The sequence below is a fragment of the Bicyclus anynana genome, chromosome 3 (genome assembly GCF_947172395.1).
Source record: "Bicyclus anynana chromosome 3, ilBicAnyn1.1, whole genome shotgun sequence".
NCBI lineage: Eukaryota > Metazoa > Arthropoda > Insecta > Lepidoptera > Nymphalidae > Bicyclus > Bicyclus anynana.
Genome location: NC_069085.1, coordinates 14,727,590 through 14,753,495, shown reverse-complemented (window position 1 = coordinate 14,753,495; position 25,906 = coordinate 14,727,590). Strand labels below are relative to the sequence as shown.

The following is a 25,906-nucleotide window of genomic DNA, read 5'->3' as shown; positions in this document are numbered from 1 at the left end:
CTTCGCCGCGAGTCCGCATTGCAGTCGAACTGAAAGGACGTTTAAAATAACACCAAAGTAGGAGTCGTGACGTCATGAGGACATGTAATTTAAAAAAATACGTGTGGCCCTCGGGGACTGCCGCGATAAAGCTATTGCATAGCATTTTTTATTAACTTATACAATTAATTATTTATTTTATTTATGTAGTATTTAAAAAAAATATATTTTGAGCTGGAATCGAACTCTGGTTTAATAAGTTTTGCCCCTTCGTTTCACACCATTTGTCCAGTTGAGTCGATATGATAACGTCGAAATGTGTTAACTTGATGCACGGCTTGGATGTTAGGTTTATTTTCGTTACGGAATTTCTTGATTCGGTCGCCGCGCTCAAAGCTATGCAATGCAATAGCTTAAAATCTCACTGACTGTGAACTTACTGCAAGTCCATGCGTTTACACTTTACAATAAAGTCATTGACCTTTAGTGAAACGTTCTGCATATTATATGTATTATGTCCTATTAGTTGTTGCATTGGTCTAGTACTTTTATTTAGGCAAAGAGTGAGGCCGCTTAGTTGTAAGACTATCTATACTAATATTATAAAGAGGTAAAGTTTGTAAGTTTGTAAGTTTGTCACATTTTTTAAATGGGGTAATCTTCGGAACTACTGGTCCGATTTTAAAAATTCTTTCACCAGTAGAATGCTACATTATCGGGGAGTGCTATAGGCTATTTTATATTGGTATCATATATATTAGCCGAGTTATCCCAGTTTATGTCATACAGGTCAGATTAAAAACCTTTTAAACAGACTTATTCGCATGCGCTGCCTTAACCATTGTGAAAAATTGAAATTAATGTATGGAGGCTTTATGTATCTTTAAAAGTTCTACAAAAAAGTCCGCGACGCCATATATCTATCTTCTATATATTAGCAGATATAGTACCTTTTGTGTTTTAAAAATTATTAATTTTATATACTTAGGTTTACGTCATTATTTATACAACTAAACTTTAATCCTTATTAAAATAAATTATTTAATAATCACAAGGATATTATGGAGATAAGATTTGCCCTTTACAGTATGTTAATTACTTAAATAGTTTCGGAGATATTACAAAATTTCTAAAAGACGCAGAAATTCCGCTATATGACGCCCGGCGCTTTCATTTACGTAGTTCCCGTTCCCGTGTGAATATGGGGATCAAACATAGCCTATGACACTCGCAAATAACGTAGCTTTCTATTGGTAAAACAATTTTCCAAATCGGTCCAGTAGATCCAGAGATTACCTCCTACAACCACACGAACTTTACCCTTTATATTATTAGCATAGAAGTCTCTATGTCTCTTGGTCATACCACCACTCTCGAAGAACTGGACCGATTTTGCTAAGGGTAGGAGTAAGATAGAAAAGTTACAGGGTAGGGTAGGGTACGGGTAGGGAAGCGTAGCTAAAATAGTTTTAGTTTTCAAAGAGTAAACGCAGTATGGTAGCGGCTGTTGGCATGTATTGTCTCTTTTATGCTATTTCAGGCGTGAAGCTATCATTGTTAGGGTCGCAAAATCATCAATAGCAATAGAAGCCTTGGTACTAGGCTGTATTGAGGCGGGGTCAAGGTGGCTTTGATACTTAATACTTTATTATCATTAGAAATTTATCGCTATTATACGACTAAGCCACCATTTCCCTTTTATTGTTAATCCAAAGGAGGTGTAAAAGATGTTTGCTTCGTTTTGTAATAAAATTTTACGTTGCGTTTTAAGTATTGTCAGGATTTATTACCGTGCAAAGCTTCGTTCCGCTTAAGAAAGCTAACATTTTTTCTTTGATTAAAGAAGCATTACCGTGTGGTGCTCGAGTGCAAGAGCTTTATTGACCCGGTAGTGAAGGCAAACTTATGGAGCCAATGATGGAAATAAATCCCCCAAGCAATTTACGGAAATGGAGCGTATAATTAATATGTTTGTTTACAGGAAAGTTATCGGGAACTTTGGCTCGAAATTAAGGAGCTAGGGAGACAACATCTAAGAACTGTAATTTATAATTGTAACTAGCTGACGCCGCGCGGTTCCACCCGCGTGGTTCCCGTTCCCATAGGAGTATGGGGATAATATATAGCCTATAGCCTTCCTTGATAAATGGGCTATCTAACACTGAAATATTTTTTTTAAATCGGACCAGTAGTTTCTGAGATTAGCGCGTCCAATCAAACAAACAAACTCTTCAGCTTTATATATTAGTAATAGTAATATAATATATTAGTATATTAGTAATATATATAGATTAAGATTATTATAGATTTACATTTCTAAAAGTTTTAGTTACTTAGATATGAAAATCGTATTACGTATCCTCATTATCACTAACTATCATAATGGATGTATGTACAATTGTACATACGAATATATGCTTTTGCTTTTAAACTTTTCAAAGGAATATTACTTTTTACTTTACAGTAGGTAATGATGATGATAATTAGGCACTTAATATTGTATTCTTTGGCACAGGTCATAGAGCTCATAGAGGCGAAAACATTGTACCTATTTTTTTATCTATATTTCAAATGTATGTCATCTTTTACCACATGTTTTATGGAAATAAATGATATGGAAAAAAGAAAGGAATACATTTCTCGGCACTACCCTAGTTAGATGTTTTTAATGATTAACATGTTAGAAACGCATACGATTACTAATGTATTTTTGGCTAAAAGTTAAAAAGCTATAGTAATAAAATTAAAAACATCAAAATGCACTGGGGAAAACGCATTCAAATCTACATTATTCATGCCCACGCACAAAATTCCTTTTAATATTATGAATGGATGAAGCTCGGTGTTTGGCCCGTTTGTTTAGTATCTTTGGATTTTTCCTTGAGGCTAAAAGCCCGGTGACTCACGGCGTCCTTCACCTCGGCCATTTCGGCATCCGGCTTTATAATAATTTTACTTTACTATAGACCTTATGCCTGCCCGCTTTTTTTCTCCGCGTGGTTTTAATTAAAGATATTAAACACGTGGCTTCGATTGGAAGTTCCATAAATACTATTTCAAAGGAACTATCTGAATGAATTCTAGTAGATTGAATAGCCCGACCGATATTTATTAATTAAAAATACGTGTAAAAAATTGTTGATATTTTTTTAGCTTGTTCTCAATAGACTAGTGTCAACCTTGCATTTAGTTTCCTTGTACGTTTAATTAAAGGTATGATATCTATAGTTTTTATGATTATTATTATTTACAAAATACTTCTAAGATGGAAGCAGGCTAGCTTGTTAGACAGAGGATGAAAATCCACACCCATTTCGGTTTCTACGCGACGGCGATATGTCTTTGCTGGTAGGGTGGTTTGCTGGTAGGGTGGAAGCCTCCCACCAGCCAAAAATCCAAATATTACCATAAATATGCTCTACTTATTTCAAGTTTAATGCGGGTGATATGTTACGTGAATCACTGACCATGCCTAATGATAAGTAGGTACGCCCTCAAACTCAAGGTTAATTACGAAAGTGGTAGGTCTGTGCAGAGTCATGCGGAGCTTATAATAGGAACACTATACTCATTCAAAAGTAAATGAAAGGTCAGCTCGGCGACCTGGAAAGCCTCCACTAACCGGCAGCTTGTTGACGTCACGGATATTCATAGCTATGACGCGACTACGAACAATGGTTGAATATTTTATAGAAATCTCTGAGAAATAGTGATGGATTTACAATCAGAGTACGGTGTGCAAGTACCTAATCTCAAAGGATGACTCCAGTGAAATATTATCAAACGTTTTAAATATACTATGCTTGCGAATTGGTCTTTGAGGGGATTAGTTTTTTATAAAACATCCCATTCTTTATTTTTCATAGTAAAATATTATCATTTATATCCGTGTCCAGCAGGCTAATTCACTAATTTGGACGTATTTTAGTTGAACTATACGAATTTTTCGTTTCTATGTAACAAATGTCATCCGGTGCCTACTCCACCAGGGATATCACACAGTAGGTACCTAGATGACATTTTTCAGTTGGTTTTATGTTTATTTTAATAGGTTGTTAATAAAGACCAAAATAGTTAATAGGCCAGCTGGAAGCAATTTGACTGTGTGCTAAATTTCGTTGTAGACAATGATAAGAAATAATCATACCTGTCATGGAAGAATAGCAAAGATTTAAGTTTCTCTCGACTGTAAACTATATGAAAAATCTACAACAACCTCAGTATGAAAGATAAAGTTGTCCTTTACCACCTCTGTTTGTCTTTTTGAAAACCTAATCCCAGTAGCTTATCAACGTCGAGTGGAATAAAATGTTATCGATAAAGTCAACATTAAGAGCTGAGAATGTTTGTTTTTTGCCGTATATAGCACAGAAGTTCTATATACGGCACTCATGTAAGATCGAGTCTCCAGAACCAGAACCCTATAATTATGGATCAAGCGTGGAGATTTTGCTCCAGATAACCCTAACATAGGTATGTAAATACAGTCAAGATGATGAAGTTAATGCACTGTATTTTATCACTGCTACAAACTAAAGGCTCGTTCGGACTACTTTAGCAGGTTAGTCGAGTAGCGTAATATTTAACTGCTAAACGTGTCTGAACACCAAAAATTTAGTCGAGTAGGTTAGTAAATATACATTTTACTCCATTTTAACGGACGAGAAGCACCTCCCACCACGCGTCCTCGCTCACTGGTTCATCGGCTAAACAAGGCCGAATCTGGCAAATTAGTAGTTCATTAGTTGCTCCTAAAAATCATAAAAAAACGTTACGCTGGAGCGAAAAAACAATTCGTTGTTCGTTTTCGTACCCATAGCTTCTTCTTATCAATCACACATTTTTTTTCATCCACTTCTTCTATTAAAGCCATTGTGATTAGCTTCATCATCATCGTTATCAGACTATGTTCGGTTTACTGCTGAGCTCGAGTCTCCTCTCAGAATTTAAGGGGTTAGGCCCTAAGTGATAAGCTTAATCAGTTTATTTACTTTATTGCGTTGTAGGTTGTTCATCTTGCAAACCACCACTGTCCACCACTCACTTGTAAACTGTACTCGAAAAAAGTGCAAACGATTTTTGGGCAGTAGCAAGTAGTTTAGTACGCTACTCGACTAAAATGCTAAAGTAGTCCGAACTAGGCTTTAAGCGTAATACTAAAATAGTAAGTAAGTAGGTGAGTACAAAATATACAAGAAATGGCACTATAAATGTAGGAGTCTTATTACTCAAGTATTTAACCACTTTAGAAACGGAATTTCTAAAAGTTCAACGGTGCGCATTTCAAGACAAACCTAACTTGATTGAAACTCATAAAATCATTTGTAAGTATTTTGTATTAGCATATTTTTTTAAATAAAATTAGCAATGCCTTTTTAGCGTCCAACTATGTTTTTTTTTCATTTATTTCTTATTATTCTTTACAAGTTAGCCCTCGACTACAATCTCACCTGATGGTAAGTGGTGATGCAATCTAAGATGGAAGCGGGCTAACTTGTTAGAAGTAGGATGAAAATCCATACTCCTTTTCGCTTTCTACACGACATCGTAAGCAAGCGCATGGCGGTACGTCTTTGCCGGTAGGGTGGTAACTAGCCACGGCCGAAGCCTCCCACCAGCCAGCCCTGTACCAATTGACAAAACCTCAATCTGCCCAGCCGGGGATCGAACCCAGGACCTCCGTCTTGTAAATCAACCGCGCATACCACTGCGCCACGGACGCCGTCAAAACACTGAATGTGAAAATACTGTGCTCAATCCTAGAAGAACGAAAATTCTAATAGGCAGGGATCGAACGCAAGACCTTCGGAATTTGAGCGTGTGTGTGTGGCAAGAATCAAAATTATTTATTACTAGCCGATGCCCCGCGGTTTCACCCGCGTAGTTTCTGTTTCCGTGAAAATATGGGGATATAATATATATGACATTCAAAAATAACGTGGTTTTGTAGTGGTAAAAGAATTTTCAAAATCGGTTCAGTAGATCTAGAGATTACCTCCTACAACAGCCCAAACTTTCGTTGTCGTCGTCATCAACCCATATTCGGCTCACTGCTGAGCTCGAGTCTCCTCTCAGAATGATAGGGGTAAGGCTAATAGTCCACCACGCTGGCCCAAAGCGGATTGGCAAACTTCACACACGCAGAGAATTAAGATAATTCTCTAGAATGCAGGTTTTCTCACGATGTTTTCCTTCACCGTTTGAGACACGTGATATTTAATTTCTTAAAATGCACACAACTGAAAAATTAGAGGTGCATGCCCCGGACTGGATTCGAACCCACACCCTCCGGAATCGGGAGGCACAGGTCATACCCACTGGGCTATCACGGCTCTTACTTTACTTTCACACAAACTTTACTCCCTGTTTATTATTGTTTCTTCCTTGTTTATTGTGTTTGTATAGTTAATATTATTTTAATTTCATTTCAGTTTCATGAGTTACTTGAAAATGTTTTCTTTCAATCTTACGCAAAGTTTGAATTCACGTAAACAATCATCGGCAATTATTGCGGAGTTTTCACGTTTTTTGAAAACACAATATTTTTGGCTTCCTCTCGAAACTTTTTGCAATTGTGTTGTAACTTTGTTGAGTGTTGTTTTGTTTTGAATGTTCTCAAAAGAATTTGGTAGGTTTCAGTTGTTATTGTTGGGATCTTGTGAAATACCAAGAGTTTGAATTTTTCTTTTTATGATAGACTAGCGGACGCACGCGATTTCGTCCGCGTTCGTAAAAATCGATGTCAACTTTCAACCCCTATTTCAAAATATTATATTCAATAGCGGACACGGTCAATGTTCGCTTTTACTTATGTGCACTTCTTCCATAACCCCTCACTTGCCTTACTATCAACTTAAACCTACCGAATCCTACCCTACTCTACCCTGCCCCTAATCCTACCCTACCCCTGCTTTACCTCTACCATACTCCTAACCTATCCTACCCCTATACTACCCCACCCCCTACCTACCCTACACCTTCCCTACCTTACTCCTATCCTATCCCGACCCTACCCCCACTCTTAGCAAAATCGGTCCAGCCCTTTGAGCGTGGTGCGATGACCAAGGGAAATAGAGACTTCTATGCTAGTATTATAAAGAGGCAAAATTTGCGTGGTTGTAGGAGGTAATCTCTGGAACTACTGAACCGATTTATAAAATTCTTTTACCAATAGAAAGCTACGTTATTTGCGAGTGTCATAGGCTCCATATTCACACGGGAACGGGAACTAAGTAACTGAAACCTCGGGGGGATAGCGGCATTTCTGCGTCTTTTACAAATTTTGTATTATCTCCGAAACTATGTAACTAATTAATATACTGTAAAGGGCAAATCTTATTTTTATAATATACTTGTGATGATTAAATAATTTATTTTGATACGGATTTAAGTTTAGTTGTATAAATAATAGCGTAACCTACGTATATAAAATTAATAATTTTTAAAACACTAAAGGTACTATAACTGCTAATATATAGAAGATTGATACATGGCGTCGCAGACTTTTTTGTAGAATTTATAAAGGTACATAAAGCCCACATACATTGATTTCCATTTAACAGCGATTAAGGCAGCGCATGCGAATAAGTTTGTTTATAAGGAGTTTCGGTCCGACCTGTATGACAAAAACTGTGGTAACTCTGCTAATATATATGATACCAATATAAAATAGCCTATAGCACTCCCCGATAATGTAGCATTCTACTGGTGAACAAATTTTTGAAATCGGACCAGTAGTTCCGAAGATTACCCCATTTAAAAAATGTGACAAACTTACAAACTTTACCTCTTTATAATATTAGTATAGATAAATAATATGATATGTGTCAAGTCTTCAGACTGTGACGTTAGGTCACTTAACATCAGATGAGGCAGTCAAGCGATACCTTGTCGTTGAATTAAAAAAAATAAAAGCAAGCGAGTGTGAACTGAACACGAAAGGTTTGCCCTTGCTAGTCCACGTCATGGCGTGGCATTTAATTCATTGTAAGCGATGACGTAAATGCCGAGATTCTACGTCGTGGGCGCGTCTTTCATCGTTGCATCATTGTAACAATAAACATTTTTGTTTTCGTCGAAAACTGACCTGTTTACATTATCTTAATACTCATTATATTAATACGTACTTTGCAGTGGCGTGCACAGGGTATTCAACTAGGGTATGCACTATACGTACGTGTAGGAGCCGTGATAGCCCAGTGGATTTCTTAAAATGCACACAACTTTTCAGTTGTGTGCATTTTAAGAAATTAAATATCACGTGTCTCAAACGGTGAAGGAAAACATCGTGAGGAAACCTGCATACCAGAGAATTTTCTTAATTCTCTGCGTGTGTGAAGTCTGCCAATCCGCATTGGGCCAGCGTGGTGGACTATTGTCCTAACCCCTCTCATTCTGAGAGGAGACTTGAGCTCAGCAGTGAGCCGAATATGGGTTGATAATCATGAAGACGATTGATGCACTATACATACAATTTGTATAAAATGTAAAATTCTTCCTCCTGGTCAGGTTAGTAATGATTCCCCAGGGTAGACAGTGCATTTTTGCTTCTACGAAGTGCACGCCATTGGTACTTTGTATTTATTGATATAAAAGAAAGATTCTGTTTTAGACCCTCATATCCCGCAGGATGCGATGCCGCTGGTCTGCGATTTTATTAGAAACTGGAGTAAATTACATACTAAATGGTGTTTTCGATGGTTAATTTCATATTTTTACGGCAAGATGTAAAAATTAATATCGTTTCGTTTTTTATTAAAAACCATTATTGCAGTAAATTAGATTTGAGAAATGTTTTAAGCCTAAAACATTTAATGTTTCTTTTGTTTATTTATACCTTCAATATTTTATCAGTCTTTTTTGAAGAAAATGCCGTTTTGTTTAAATGAGATCTCTCCAAGTCTCCGTTAGATTTTCTTACGTATAAACGTAGGCATGTATTTAGTTTTTAACCGACTTCCAAAAAGGAGGAGGTTCTACGTTCGGCTGTATGTATGTTTTTTTTTTTTTTATGTATGTCCAGCGATAATTCCGTCATTTATAGGCCGATTCTTTTTTTGTTTTGAAGGGTTTAATTCCAGGGTGGTCCCATTTTTTTCATGTCAGGATCTGATGATGGCATCCTGGAGAAATTGTAGAGACGGCTAGTGCGTTTGTTAGTGTTTCCATAAGGTATTTTAAACCACTACAATTTTATGAAGGTCTGGAGTTGGTCTGATGATGGAGCCGAAACATAGACGATGGAACTCATCAAGGATTTACAGCAGTCACCTTTTGTTTGGGCTTGATTAATTTGTATTGATGAGTACTTTCCACCTATATGGGTTGTGACTGTATTAAGGGTCTGGTGATGAAGACGAGGGACAGTGAAGAGAACTCCTCGACGGTTCACAGTAGCTACCTTGTGTTTGGACTTGATAAATTTGTATTGATGAGAACTTTCCACCTAGATGGATTGCGAATGTATTAAGGGTCTGGTGATAAAGACGAAGCACAGTGAAGAGAACTCCTCGACGGCTCACAGTAGCTACCTTGTGTTTGGACTTGATAATTTTGTATTGATAAGAACTTTCTACTTAGATAGGTTGTGACTGTATACACGCAGTGGGTATGCTAACACTAAAAATAAAAAAATAAAAATTTTAATAAAAAAAATTCAACCGACTTCCAACTCAAAAAATAACTTTAACTAAAAAGCAAAAAATAACATCCTACCTATGTGCTACCTTCTGATCAGTTTGAAGGCGGTGCCAAGCCAGTGTCGTGTTTTAATTAAAGCTGTTTCTGGAATAACCACAGAAATTTTGTAGTTTAAACGTATTTAATTAAAACATCACTGGCTTGGCACCGCCTTCAAACTGATCAGAAGGTAGCACATAGGTAGGATGTTATTTTTTGCTTTTTAGTTAAAGTTATTTTTTGAGTTGGAAGTCGGTTGAATTTTTTTTATTAAAATTTTTAACTTAATATGCTGCAACATACCTAGATTTATCGATATAAATAAAGGAACGATCCCGGAAAAAGATTCACATCAGTCAAGAGTTACAAAATCTACTGGGGTTCGAATTTTGTTGCCTCGAAATAGATTTGTCAATGTCTGATCTACGGAAAAATTCACGTGCTATCCCCTGAGGCAAAGGTATATCATTTGGACTTTTTGGAAACAGTATATAAATATGGTAACCCTTTTCTATAAAAGTTTTATATAAGAGGTTCGCTTCGAAAATTTACGTGAGGTACGAATATTTTACATGTTTTACATATATTTTACAAAAAAAAAAACATTCTAAAATTAGGATTGCTTATGATTTTTTTTAAAATTGGTGTAGAAGTACTACAATTATAATACTTGATAAATCTATACTTGTTTGTTTGATTTAACGCGCTAATCTCAGGAACTACTGATCCATCTCTTGTTGAGCCATCCACATCTCTTGTTGTGTAATTCTTTATGGGTTACTGGGATAGGCGGGGAGAGTGAATTGAGTGGTAACACTCCCCGTGTTAGATATCTGTCAAAGGCGTCTTTAACCCTACACACATCGTTCACAAGTGCGTGACATCACTCAAGGTCATTCTCTGCCGTTCTAGGGTCTTAGTTTGGTCACAGTTTGATTTGTTAATTAAGTTGTCCTGACAAGTGTTGTGAATCATAACCTTTGATCGACATTAGCTTTCTTACTTTTTTAAATCACTTTTGAGCCTGCTATAATACAACATTTTGTTTATGGACTAGTAGTCACAATAAGTCATCAAGCGACACAATGCGCGGACAATTTCCACCGGCACGAAAGCAACATTAGTTAACAACTACACACCACTTTCACCGGGCACGGGCAGGTAGAACAAATCGCAATTGCCAGCCCATTTAATGTAGCGTAATGAACGCGCCAATACAGAGCAAATATTAACATTAAACGCAAGATACACACGAGCGCATACATACAAGTTTTGTGCAAATGTTTGAGTTACCACGCTAACACCTTCGGGGGATCGTATATTATTTTGAGACACAATTGTGCAAAAGAATCAAATTAGTTATAAGACAATGATATTAAATACTGTTAGATGTTTGCATGAAAAATGAGGCGCTCAAAAGAGGAAATTTATAGTCAACTCAATGTTAGTTTTGTCAACAACGAACGTTATTTAAACAAATAATACCTAATTATTGTCTACAAAGTCGAGTTATTTGTTCAGAAAGTGTAAAAATAGTGCATGTGTGTAGCCTATTACTTTTTGCGGTGATTTTGTAGGGACGTAACCAATCTATAGTATAAAATTGTCATTGTTATAAGAACATTCGAAGCTCAGGTATGCCTAGCAAGTGACCAACGACATATATCGTATTGAAGAGAAGTAGACAAAATATCAACCAATCGCGGCGGAGTACTCGCAGTCTCTATTTCGTGCCAACGCACCGAAAGAGAGCGATGTTTCCGGTTGCGCTACTATTGGTTGACATTTGTATATTTCTATACACGTTATATTCTTTTTTTTTATTTTTATAAGTTAGCCCTTGGCTACGATCTCACTTGATGGTAAGTGATGGTACAATCTAAGCAGTTGCTAACTTGTCATTGTGAAAGACAACCTTCGATTTGCTAAATAAGCCACTTGTCAGGTTTCCCCTAAATTATAACGTGGTCAACGTGCGTATTAAAAGATTTGCGTTGGAGCGGAAACATATTCAAGGACATTTCACGGCTCACGCTAAGCGTTGTGCCTACACTGTCATGGCCATCGCGTTTGTACGAATGTCGTGTTGCTACGTTTCTGGTGTCATTAGCTAATTAACTTATGCTGCCATTGATCCGTTTTAACAACGTAAATATAAAGGATTTTGTTTAATAGTTAACAGCAGTAAGCATATAAGCTCACGTGCTACGGCACTCGATGTTTTCGTTCGGTTTTTGATTCATTATTAGCAACCCATATTCGTCTATCTGCTGAGCTCAAGTCTCCTCTCAGAATGAGATGGGTTAGACCACGCTGGCCTAATGCGGGTTAGCAGACTTCACACACGCAGACAATTAAACAAATTCTCTGGTATGTAGGTGATATTTAATTTCCTAAAATGCACACAACTGAAAAGTTGGAGGTGCATGCCTCGGACCGGATTCGAACGCACACCAGTCATTTCGCATATTTAGAGGAAAAGGGCAAAATCATATTTAAAAGATATGGTTAATATTGTTTTAGAAGCATAAAAACTGGTAAATTCAGAAATTGGTGCTGGCGGAGTGTTCATTAGGTGTCTCGGGCAGAGGCAATTTTTTTGACAGGAGCTACGCCGTGCACAGACGAAGGTCCTTAAGACTAATGACGTGGCAGACAAAATAAAAAGGAAAGAAAATTTGTAATTAACACGTAAGGTACGTTTTCACTAAACGGGCGGTTGCTTTTTATGTTAGTTTTTGGCGCATACCATTAAAATAATGTAATCCTACTAATATTATAAACGCGAAAGTTTGTATGGATGTTTGGATGTTTGTTACTCTTTAACGCCGCTACTACTGAAGTGATTGGGCTGAAATTTCGAATAGAAATAAATTTAACTCTGGATTAACACATAGGCTACTTTTTATCCCGAAAAAATCCATGGTTTCGCGAGGTTTGCGAAAACTGATGATTTTGATGATATGAATACTTGTTACTCTTTCATGCCTCGGCTACTGAATTCGCTGAAAAATTTGATATTGAGATATATGGCATAAGCATGAATTAACAATAGGCTACTTTTCATCCCGGAAAAATCCATGGTTCCCGCGGGATTTATGAAAAACTGAATTTCACGCGGACGAAGTCGCGTGCGTCCGCTAGTCTTCAATGAAATAGCTTCCATAAAATTTATTAGAAACCAATTCAAATTAACGAAGATCCAAAGAATAAATTGACTATTTAAATTAAATTAATTTTAACTCGTACGAAAAACTAAGCATTTTTAACATAAAACAGCACTTATTGCAAATTCGAGTGGTGAACAGTTTGCATTGCATCGTATTTTGCAAGGCACGCATAACAACGGCATTCGAAAGTGTGTCAAGATTGCAATAGCAAAATGTATTCGAGGCGATTCACTCGCTCAAATGCAATTTATCAAAATTGTATTTTACGCTCTTCCTCATATAAATGTACATGTTAATAACACTGTTCGTTTAACTCCGCCCGAATTTATGGCACCACTTTTACATCATTTATGTCATTGTACCTATGCATATGTACCTAGAGAAGTCGCTAGCCCTTAAGACACGGGCTTACCTAACTTACGGGCCAGTACGTCATTGTATTTTTCTACTGAGTATTTCAAATATACAATTATTAATATTAGTTGATAATTTCGAATCTATAGAGGAATTTATGCATTTGAGAAGAAACAAAGATGAAGATTATCATTATTTTATATTTTAAAAATGTTATTCTACTTTGACGGCCTCCGTGGCGCAGTGGTATGCGCGGTGGATTTACAAGACGGAGGTCCTGGGTTCGATCCCCGGCTGGGCCGATTGAGATTTTCTTAATTTGTCCAGGTCTGGCTGGTGGGAGGCTTCGGCCGTGGCTAGTTACCACCCTACCGGCAAAGACGTACCGCCAAGCGATTTAGCGTTCCGGTATGATGCCGTGTAGAAACCGAAAGGGGTGTGGATTTTCATCCTCCTCCTAACAAGTTAGCCCGCTTCCATCTTAGACTGCATCATCACTTATCATCAGGTGAGATTGTAGTCAAGGGCTAACTTGTAGAGAATAAAAAAAAAAAAAAAAAAAAAAAAAAAGTTTGAGTAGTGACTCAGTATATTCAAATTCCATACATCAAGTCGCGGGTATTGATATCGCTTAAGGATTAATTTATTTGGATTATTGCATATAATCCAAATAAATTAATCCAATTATAAAAAAAATATATAAAATGTATTTTTATTTCCAAATACATATTCAATTGCTTTTTTACTAAATGTTCTTCCCCAAAAAACGTGATAGTTTGTCTACTTTTGGAAGTCTGTAGTAGTAAGTATAAAAAAACATAATTATTGCCAATATATAGTCATTGAATTACAGAAATACCTTTTTATTATTTAAACGCTGGTTAATAATCCAGAAGTAAAGCATAAACGACCAATAACTCAAATCGATAAGTAAACAGAGGATGTATAAAACACCCAAATTCCAAACATAACCCTAACAGTAAACAGTCGGTGGGTATAATAAAAATGCAAATTGTCGATCATAACATTCATACCGGACTAGACATTACTGTCCGCGCTGGCGGAATGCCACCCTTTCTGCGCTTTCAAAGGGATCACGAAACAGATCCGGTCATACATCGCATCTATTGTGATCTGCTTTCGACAATACATAAATCCAACAAAGAGCAAGCTGTAATGTTAACAATAGTTTATACTTAGCTATCTGATGTAAAGTGGAAAATTTTGTTACTAAGGTTTGGTTTGGCAAACAATTTTTTGCGACCTGTCAAGTAAACTCAATACTACGTCTACCTAACTTCAATGTATACTTCTATTTTTCTTTATAGCTAGAGCGTTATAGCAAAAAAGATGCTCTTTTACCTCAACTAATATTAGGTACTGACTAATCTTCAAGCCGTCACTCCTGGCACGGGGCACCATACATCATTTTAGATCCAGGGTTTTATGCATAACTCATGCATTGTTCATTACCTACCAAAGTCAAGATCGATGATGTTTGACTTTGCTTCATAACTACGGTACAAGTATAGTAATATGTACATTAACAGATAGGAAAAATTAGTTTATTCTGTACTTATCAGATTTTAGTGATGTATATATATGACGATTTTGACATTGCTTAATACATGCCAGAAGGCTTAAAGAACAAGCATAACATTTCATAAAACTTCAATATAGAACTTTATACATAACCACCGAAAACAGGTCAAACTTGTCCATTGTTTGACAACATCTCTACCTACATTTCATTATCCATATAAAATTCGCTTACGCTGAGTGGAATACATACCCCATTACGTTACCAGCACAACAAAAGAGTCTTTATAAGTACTGTATCCAAAACTTTCTCGTGAAGCAGAGGCATTTACGCAACAATCGACGACCTATTGTTTCCGAAGCCATTCACGAAATCGCCTACATATAGTCACGCCTTTCAGCACGCCGGGTAAGAATGGCAATGAGCTGGTGATTAATGGCCTATACTTCGTGTCAATCTCCTATAACTTCGCTGGCGTACGATTAATCGTGACTAATTCTAAACCAGGACCGACGTGGAGTATAGGTTATATCTTTATTATTACAGTTCGCGTCACGTAAGTGTGCCGTTCCAAAGTTGGCGCAAAATGACATGACAAAATATACAGCAAGCATATTGCTGCGCAGGCATTGGAAAAGGTGTCAGAGCGTCAACAATGCGCAGATATTTGAAAAGGCGTCAGAACGTCGTTGCTTCGCACATAATATTGCAAAGGGTGTCAGAGCGTTAATGCTGCACAAATATTAGAGGTGTCAGAGCGTCAACGATGCGCCGATATTGGGAAAGGCGTCAGAACGTCGTTACTACGCACATATTGGAAAATGTTTCAGAGCGTCAATGCTGTGCAGATATTGGAGGAGGTGTCAGATCGTCAACGATGCGCAGATATTGGAAAAGGCGTCAGAACGTTGTTCCCACGCACATATTGGAAAAGTTTTCAGAACGTCAATGATGTGAAGATATTGGAAATAGTGTCAGATCGTCAGACTTCCTAGAAACGCAATTATTTTTGCATTTAAAATCGCGCTCTCTAAATGTCAATGACATCTGATATCTCAGACACCCTGAGAGGCATCGTACCCAAGTTGGGAACTCAAGTGTCACTACACAAGCCCAGTGGTTTCGAATTATATGGAACGAAAAGAAGTAAAATGTCTGTTTTTAAATTAATCTCTTAAGGTTGGTAGGACGTAAGACGAAAGGCGCAATTACACCCGATGCATAGTTTTGTCAATATTTTAGATGTACACTAATTAGTAATTACTACCCCTGTGAAATTATGGATATTACCCGATTACTGACATAAAATTTGGCTATTAAAAAGTTCAAGAATTACAGATAATCATGTGCGATCTCATTAGAATATTCGTTTGAAAAGCCACAATGTTTCATTAATTTTAAATAAACAGGCATACGCGCTGTTGTTGTTATTCAGCAAAACGTGACAAGGCTATTATTACTCCATCACAAACCAAACAGCGGAAGTACGCAAAATATTCCGTAACCAAATTGACCGCAAATTGTCTTGAAACACAAAAATTGCGTAAAAGCAAATAACATGCACTTGTGCCGAGTGGAAAATGTCATCTCTACGTATTGAGAGGCTACTTGCTTGTCACAATCAATCTCATTTCACCGAGTCACGATTCAACGTTGCATTACCGCGTGCAATTACAAAAGAGACAACGACAATTTCGCTAAATTGACTGTAATAACTATCCGCGTATTTCCATTTCATTATGTGAACGGTTTCCGATAATTCTGCCGAGTAAGTGACAAAACGCAGTGATTGACGCAATTTTTTACGCTACATTGTAACGTGAGCAAAGCACGAAAGAGAAAAAGTGGGGGGGGGGGGTAATGTGGAGGGACATTTATTTAGGAAGTAGGTACTACCAATAAACTACTAGTCAACTATCACGCACAAACTTTAAACTTGTTTTGTTACGTTTTTACGCCTAGAGCGCTAGAACGATTTTGACAGACTTGGTGCAGAGATCAATTCGAGCTTGGAGAATATACAGGCAACATTTAGTAGTTTAAGGCTAGTGCCTAAAACTACTAACAACATCGCTGGATAAAAACATACCTATACGCAATGAAATAAATATAAATGTATTTTAAACCAGGAATTGTAAAACACTACTTAATGGGATTCCTATGTATGGATCCGAGTCAAAACATCCCGGCTCATAAACAAGTGTGGACTGTGTATTTGTGATTGATGCACTTCACTCGTGTATTTCCATTCAACGTGACGTATGCGGTGTGTCCATCGATGGATCGAATCTATAATGTGAAGTGTTACCTTCACGTTTCAACACAAAAACTTCTATGTGTATTGCAAAACCGGCCATGCGTGATTAAGAAATTGCCCTACCTGTAATATAGCTCCGTCAATAGACTCGCCATAAACCGAGATATCGAAAACAATTTTATTCAGTTTAATTTTTTAGTTTCAACTTTTTATTGATTGGTTACTAATAGTACGAGATCCGGCATAAGAAATATATACCCTCATCTGTTATTTAGTTGGAATAAGAAATAAATGATAGAAAATACTCACGTTGCACTTAATATGATGCAAAGTTAAACAGTTGCGGCCGAACAGCATTATTTTGTTTTTTTATTTATTTAATCTTTTTCCCTCATTGGTTAATTTAAAAGAATCATGCCTAGTGCATGGGTATATTCTATTAATGCCTAGTGCATTAATAGAATATACCCAAAAAAATTAAATAGTAAAGGTTGCCTGCTTTCACACTGCGACTGTGAGGTTGCCAGATATAAACAATTAAGTAATTCTATTTATATGCCTTCATCAGATATTTAGTCGTCTGATATGTCAAATGATAGCTTATTTTATCCATAACTGAATTAGGTTGCCTTTGATCTTGATCATGGTTTCCAAGATTTTGTATGAAAAATGTGTTTGGCCGCAATTTAACTAGGCATTCTATTATGTGTCATTGTAAACATTATCTATCTTTTATTTCATAGCACTAATGAATAACAGATGAGGGTATATATTTCTAATGCCGGATTTTAGACCATAAATAATGTATGTTATTGTTACAAGTCATCTGGGCCAGGTTACATGCATAGTGCACAAGCATATTCGTGTATGACAAGCTTCATGTTAAAAAGAGTCATTCTTAAGCACTTAATATTACACAAGTGCATAACGCGAATAAGTCAAGTGACATTATGAATTATACGATAAAGTTAATTACGTATGTTGTTAGGTAATGCGATACACACAACTATTCATCTTCCGTAATCAAAGCAGAGATGTTGCAATCTAATGAAACCTTAACATTAACAGTCATTACTTCTACTATTATTATCTTCTTACGTGATATTAAATGAGCTATTTTTTTTTCAATCAAATATGTAAGAATATTATCTAATTGTTCTTTTTGTCTGATGGCTGGCTTCGGACTTAGTGCCAAGTGCCAAGATGCATCGTTTAAATAATACGATTCTACACAGGAAAAATATCTAGTGTAGGTACCTACTAATATGACATTAATAACCTTTCCAAGGTAACGTTCATTTATTAACTCAGTATATAATCATTGTTACGTAATGTGGTGGTTAAGCGATAAGCTATCAAATTATTTAACTGTTTTTATAACTACAAAATTCGTATTCTATTACATAATAAAAAAAATTCAAATTAGGTAACATGTAAAAAAATCAATTCAGGCGGATAAACGTAGCTCACTGTACAAATAATTATGATTATCGTTAATCTTACCTTCAAGTATGATCCATAATACTTAGTGACGTACGGGCTATCACACTGTGACAACACCATAATCTCCTGCTGTATATCCTCGATTTCATCTTCGGCTTCCTCGAGGTCAATTATTTTAATGGCGACCACTTGTTGCGTCCTGTTGTCGACGCCTTTGAACACCTCGCCGAAGGACCCCTTGCCGATCTTCTCCTGTTTCGTGAAGATCAGCTCAGGATCGACCTTCTGTGGAAGAAAATAGAAAAGATTTAGTCAAGTACAAGAACTGTATTTTTTATATTCTCTTTATCATAGAGAAAATTTGTGCTGGGGATGACTTTGTGCCCTTATTGCAGGTAATCGCAACAGAGAAGCTATCGAATTTTACTCCATCTGGTGGTTACCACTAACATCACCTAGTTAAATTGTGTTATTGAGTAAGAAAAATGTATGAAGTAGCTAAAAATAATTTTAAAACCTATACTATACGAGTAGGTACGTCAACATCTTTTCATACAAAAATTTTCTTTTTGAGAGGTACATTTTTTTGGATAATTAAGAACTATTCCGTTTCATTAATATTTGTCGTAATATGCGTGATAACAATAAGCCATTTAAAAACACAACAAAAATCTATTTTTATCTAGAACCACGTAATGATAAGTAATAGAACACGTGCATATTATCAAATTACTCACTAAAACTATTCACTGTCTTATCTTAGGGTAATTTTATTCAAATCAGAATTGTATACGTAGATCGAAAATTTTAACGATATCACTGTGGCCCTATCGCAATGAAAAATCCATACCAATATTATAATTGTTAAAGTGATTCTGTCTATCTATCTGTCTATCTATCTGTCTATCTATCTGTCTATCTATCTATCTGTCAAACCACTGAACCAAATTTGGTTCAGTGGTTTGACAAATGGACCATGGAGCAGATCATAAGCTACTTTTTATCCCGGAAAAACCCTTAACGCGGGATTAGTACAAAACAGAATTTCACACGAACGGAGTCGCGTGCGTCGAGCAGTAACAAAATAATAACAGAAACAAGGGAAAAAATTGTATTCTTACGGAAAACTCCGTGACGTCTTTACCGAAAATGTAACAAAGGGCTGAAACCGTAAAAACGTGACATTGCTCCGTTCGTAGAGAACCTAAGCACAGGATTAAAACACGCCCACGTGTAAAATAAAATACCGCAATATTTGGGATGTTAAGAGCCGAGACCTCTTGGCATTTGGCTGACATTGCGGCGGAGTCAAGGCTCGGCTGAACTACGTGACACCTTTACAAAACGGTGGCCACTGCGTGAAAAATCGATTGTTATTCAAAATTTGACTCAACACTGTCCTAAATTGTTTTCAAGTTATTCATTTATGCGGCAGTTTACACCACGCACACTATTCTTTGTATGCGTAAGGAAATTCTTTGTTGCTATGCCAAAGCAAAAAATGCTTTGTTGTGTATAATTTTTCTTCTTCACATACTCGTATGTAAGAGTATTTTACTAAAACGTATTCATGCTATATTTTACAGCTGCATTACACTAGCGTTGGCTTTCGCAACGCAGCGCAACGGAAGGCGGCGTTTCTTTAAAGTCATCGCGACATATATTTTGATGCTTTTGGTAGTCTGTTTAGATTTTTTTTAGTATATGATAAGTTAGTTGCGATCTCACCGGGTGTTAAGTGACGATGCATTCTTAAATGGAAGCGGGGTAACTTGGAAGAGGTACAAATTAATTCTGCGCATACTTATGACGGTTTCTACGCGGTATCGTACCGTAGGATAAGGTGTACCCTAACATGCGACCCACGACATTATCTTGTGAAGACAAATCGACCAATAGCGCCGAACCAGAAATGTTGCTCTCTCTTTCCTTGCGTTAGAACAAACGAGAAAGCGATATGTTCAGATCAACTGAAATTGGTCGATTTGTCTTCACGACATAAGTCGTGGAGCAAATGTTGGGTCTACAAGAAAAGCGTTTGATAGTAGACAGCAATTTACAGAAAGTGCTTTGGCGTGTAAAACTGTAATACGTTCTTCATGTAACGAAACTCCGATTTAAACACGTCTAGTCTATCATCTTACCACTACATCCAAAGCCAAATGGACTTTCCGGAATAGATTGACTATAACAGTGAAGAAAACAGTAAAATGTAAATAAATATACATTGTACAAGTAATGATGCGCATACTAATTCAGCGATGCAAACGCGCGTCGCGTTTTCGCATTGTTGTGCTGCACACTAGAGCGCTAAAGACGTTAGTGTAATGGTCTTCTTGATCTTTGAGATTGTTATATTATGAGACGTGCTTTTTCTACATTCTTTTAAAGAAAATAAAATATAATATTTACAAAAACTAAATGCCTAGCAATTATTCTATGCGACGGCATTGTATGACGTGTTCCATTTACTTTTTAGTCACAGCATTGCTTTTGCCTTTGTGCAGGACATTTTTTAGACAAATATTTTTCCACAGAATTTTAGCATGAATTTTAAATTGAAAAATAGTTGCGAAGTTTCAATTTTAACTATCCATAACAAAGTATTAACCAGTACAATGTACTAAATATGTTCACGCACATATTGACAAACTATGATTTTGTGCTAGTTATTTTTATTATTATTATTATTTCAGTAAAGGAGACACGTGGTTACATTTCTATTTTTCGTAGAAAGCATACATTGCCCACGCATTTATTCATCACAAAGTGGCTAAAAAAATATCTATATCGTCAATAAATAAAATCTATATCCGTGAGCCATCGAAAATACCTCTATTGGAACGTGTGAAGGATCGACAAAACACTTCCAAAACAAGACACGTCGACATATAAAACGATTTAATGTATTGTATTAACACCTACAGTGTACTCTATACGTACTCGTAAGAGCATACCCCCCAGGCACAACCGAAGCGAGTACGAACGTAATGTCATTATACCCTCTTTAAATTCCGCCGGTAAAAGGCCCTGAAGGGTGCTAAAATGAGACTCATCGTGAACAAAAGCGTTTATTGAGTTTGATCCCATCTCGCGGAATTTATAAAAAGGCGAGTGTATTACAGAGTATTGAAAAGTTAATAAAGCCAGAGTAATTAGGGTTACCAGATATTCCAATATTTTCAAATATGATTTGATATATTAATTCTTTATTATATTAGCTTGATATATCTATACGAGATATATCAAGTGCGTTATAAATATTTAAAGGGTCGCGTTTATTCTATAAATATTTAAGTCTTTATTTCAGGCTCGTCTCGGTAATAAAACTCGACGATGAGATCCAAATGCATAGAATACAAACACAGTGAGATATTATATCTGTATTTTATTATATTCCGCCGAATATACTGGTAAATGAGGTTATTTTGAGTAGGTATCTATGTACAAATAAAAATCTATAGTCTTCCATACGTTCCTAAAGCATTCATCCCATTACGATGAAATGTTGATAAGTTGTTCACGCGTATGGGAAACTTTCATAGGCTAAGCGTTTTGGAAAATGGCGAAGGAGGTACTAAATAGCATTGCAACGTAAGTAATGTTATTGTACCGTATTATCTTCTCTCAGTTAAAGTTTGAAGGTCAGTTGGAGCAAGCTATTCCAGTTTTGTTCAGTCTTTTAAGCTGTAAGTTATCCATTTTCTGTTTCATATTCCAGTTAATCTAGTATCGACGTAAGAAATTCATAAATGGAATGTTTACAAGTGCCAGAAAAATGCTAAGTAATGTAGCACCCCTACGGGTTTTTATACGGAAATACACTTTTAAAAACACGCTGATATAAAGCTGAATTATTATTGCAGTTGCTAATAAAAAATGTTCCATCAAAAGTGGCCTATATCCTACAACCCTATCTTTGTTATTGAGGTACGCTATACCGATTTTAATTAAAAAATGCTAGCCGCGTATAGGGGAATCGGATAGCGAAGCAAGATTAAAACCTCCTTTGAATACGCTAACGAAATTGTTGAAACACAGAATATCTAGCATTTTTATATGCAAATTTCAGATTTTTGATTAACAGAGCAAAGCATTACAAATTTCATGATATTAACATAGAACTTATTGATAAAACCGAAATTATATACTTCGAGACACAATTATCCGCCCACTTTAATATGACCTGAGTGGGTATATTAAAGTGGGCGGATAATTGTGCCCCTGAGGATATTGTATACGTGTAGTTTAGTAAAAGTAGGTACCTACGTATTTACCGCCAGCCCGCATGGGAGAAGCGTGGTGGGTCTAAGCTCCAAATCGATTTTTCTATAAGGAAGCCTGTGATGATGACCTATTGTTATTATTATGTTATATATTATTTGTAGAGTATTTGGACTTTTCATGTATAATTAATATTTTACTATATTATAAAAGTATTACTCATATGTAATATTTTTCATTTCCAAAGTAATATAATATAATTTATTACTTAGTAAACGTAAATAAATTTTTCGAACCAAACTTTTAAATTTTAAATAATGTTTTAATTAATTAATAAACTACATAGTACGAATATATACTAACATTGCATGCCACGAAAATATCTAATTAAAAAAAAACTATACGAAAAGACCTCACGAATATTATCAAAAACATTTCAAAAGAATAAATTTATTCGCCAAGTTGGAGAAGATAATTAAAAGTTTGTCATGTAAATCTCCGGCAGATAGCTCTCCCCCTAATATTGGTAACGTCGAGGGGACAGTGATATTTCAGTCCCCAGATTATACTTTGATACAATTATTGTTATCACTCTTTTTGGCTTAACGCTATAATTGGTTAAGGTGGAATCACACTGATAAGCGTTCTCTGATGCTAAAACGCGCTGCCTTCATTTAGGACTTACGAGTAGGTATATTCAACCTGTATTGGAGAATGATTTTTCCATTTTGTACAATTTGTATAGTGCCCTTATAGTTGTGATAACCCAGTGTATATGAACTCTGCTTCCTATTCCGGAGGGTGTAGGTTCAAATCACCGGGTCCGGGACATGCAGCTCCAACTTTTCAGTTATTTAAGTTTATAAATTAAATATCACGTGTCTCAAACGGAGAAGGAAAAATATCCTGCATACCTGAGAATTTTCTTAATTATTTGCGTGTGTGAAGTCAGCCAATCCTCATTGAGCCAGCGTGGTGGACTATTTGGCTTATAACCTTTAATTCTGATTATAGGTTGATAATTATGATGATAAGGGTATCGCAATACAAAGGGCTTATAACCCTAAAATGCCTGTACACACCACTGATGATAAGCACCCTCACGCCAAAAGCAAACTGCACAAATTGGGTTACAGGAAAGACAACCAATTTAACTTTGAGGAGTATATTAATACAACAACCCCTTGACATTTGTGTTAGTCGAAGGTACTGGTATATGCGCAGCGCAAACAAAGAGGCGCGTGCGTTACGTTCATATAACATACATAAATCATATATTTATGTTGTTTATTAACACAGACGTGTTAGAGATTGTGTACATTTATATCTCTAGATGCATTACATCTCTACGTAAATATTGCTGATTAAAATATCTCTTTCAATGAGTTGGGACTAAAAAGATGGAATTGTGAGTACTCCATCGCCATTGTTTGATGTTTTGTCTATTTCTCTGCACGGGATATAGCGTTGGCCGTATGGTAGGCGTACCTACTGGTCAGTAAACTGTTTGGATGTTACTTATTAGCTAAATTACAGCCCTGACTTTGTACTTGGTTTTTTCATCTCGGTTTGGTTTCATAAACGCCACAATCAAAATCCAAAGTTTATTTCAAATAGGCTTAGTTTTCATATACTGTGTAGAAACTTGGCACTAGACCGACTTGTCCTCACATACGCGGTTGTCATTCATTAGATTCTACCCTATATAGCGGCCTCTCGATACACGGACCGACGGAATGCGTATATCTCTCTTTTTACGTTTATCGTAAGCGTTACGTAAATGGGTTATCGTGTGCAACATTTCCTTTTTTAAAATGTAACTTGACTTAAAAAAAATGTAAACTGTTGACGGAAACATTTCAAAACTATAGCAATAGGAATTAGGATTTATTAATGGTTAATCGCCTATTACATATATGATATAACGTTTGGTGTATGGCAGAGACCACGTACCTCCACGTTCTGTTTTTATTTTTTTTTTTCTTTACCAGTAAGCTCTTGATTAAGATGGAAGCGGACTAATATGTTAGGAGGAAGGTGAAAATCCTCACCCCTTTCGGTTTCTACACGGCACCGTACCGGGACGCTAAATCGCTTGGCGGTACGTTTTCTCCGGTAGGTTGGTAACTAGCCACCCAACAGCCCGACCTGGAACAATTGAAAACCTCAATCGGCCCAGCCGGGGATCGAACCTAAATCTCCGTCCACAAAAACCACTGCGCCACAGAGGCCGTCAAAACTTACCACTTGCTACTTTCCTTCCATAAATCTCTCTTACTTCATTTATGATGCATACAAGTTCATAATAATATATGGAATAACAAAATACCTGGTAAGAACTTGCAAAAAGACGATAACACATACGGGTTATTTAAACGAAGATATTTCCTTTTTTTGTACAAAAAATAGCCATGTCTTTGCAACATGACTAATGGTTCCCGTTCACCGAAACTCCCGAGAGTAATCGAATTGTACCGTTCTCAGATTTGTACCTATACGATCTCAAAACCGTGTAGAATTACTGAAGCATATTGTACCTACCTGCTAGAGGACGCCAGGGACTTCGTTCCCAAAGAAACATTCAGTTTCTTTGTTTACCTACTATAATAAGTCAATAATTAAAAAAATAAAAAACCAGACTGCCTAACCTGCTCGTACCTAGTCATCTACCTCGCGTATTTTGTATAGCGATTAATAAATAACGTTTTTCTAATTGTACGGGGAGCAACAAAGAGATGCCACTTTTCACGACGTCTCGCTGTTCTGTGCTAGAACGGGATCTGCTTTCTCAATCGGCTCGACTTCGAACGCTGTTATGCGTCTTTGTCAGAGGCCAAGCCCTTTCAGATCCTTTTCAACCGTAGTCAAGCCAAGTAGTCAGAGGTCCACCCCTACCCCTTTTTCCCGTGGCAAAGGAAAGGCACTACAAATCGCCTATAATATGTTCCTCAATAACCTACTCCATCTTCTAGTGACAGTCCTATTTAAATCGGTTCTTCTGGTCCAGAGTAGCCCAGACAAACAGAATCGTAAGAAAGTATAGCCTCCGCTTATGTAAAGTGTAAACTTAGTACTCGGTAAAAAAAAGTACTTGGTAAAATTTTTCGGTATTTTAGGAGGCCGTGATGTCAGCTATCACCCTGCAAAGTATGTCATGCTTTTTACGGGACACCCTGTATACGAATAACTCTGATTGATATCTCTACACGGCATCATCAAAAAAGACCAGCAGAGATTATTAATAAATGATTAACATAATAA

The 25,906-nt window shown here is 36.5% G+C and overlaps 1 protein-coding gene across 1 annotated transcript in view; it reads right to left on the bottom strand.

The window, feature by feature from the left end:
• The window catches only part of LOC112052560 (serine/threonine-protein kinase svkA), a 114,908-nt gene that overhangs the window by 85,449 nt on the left and 3,553 nt on the right, over positions 1-25,906 (bottom strand). Inside the window, exon 2 of the mRNA XM_052891184.1 lies at positions 18,482-18,706. Within this exon, the coding sequence (XP_052747144.1) occupies positions 18,482-18,706 (225 nt within the window). The remainder of the gene's footprint in view (positions 1-18,481; positions 18,707-25,906) is intronic.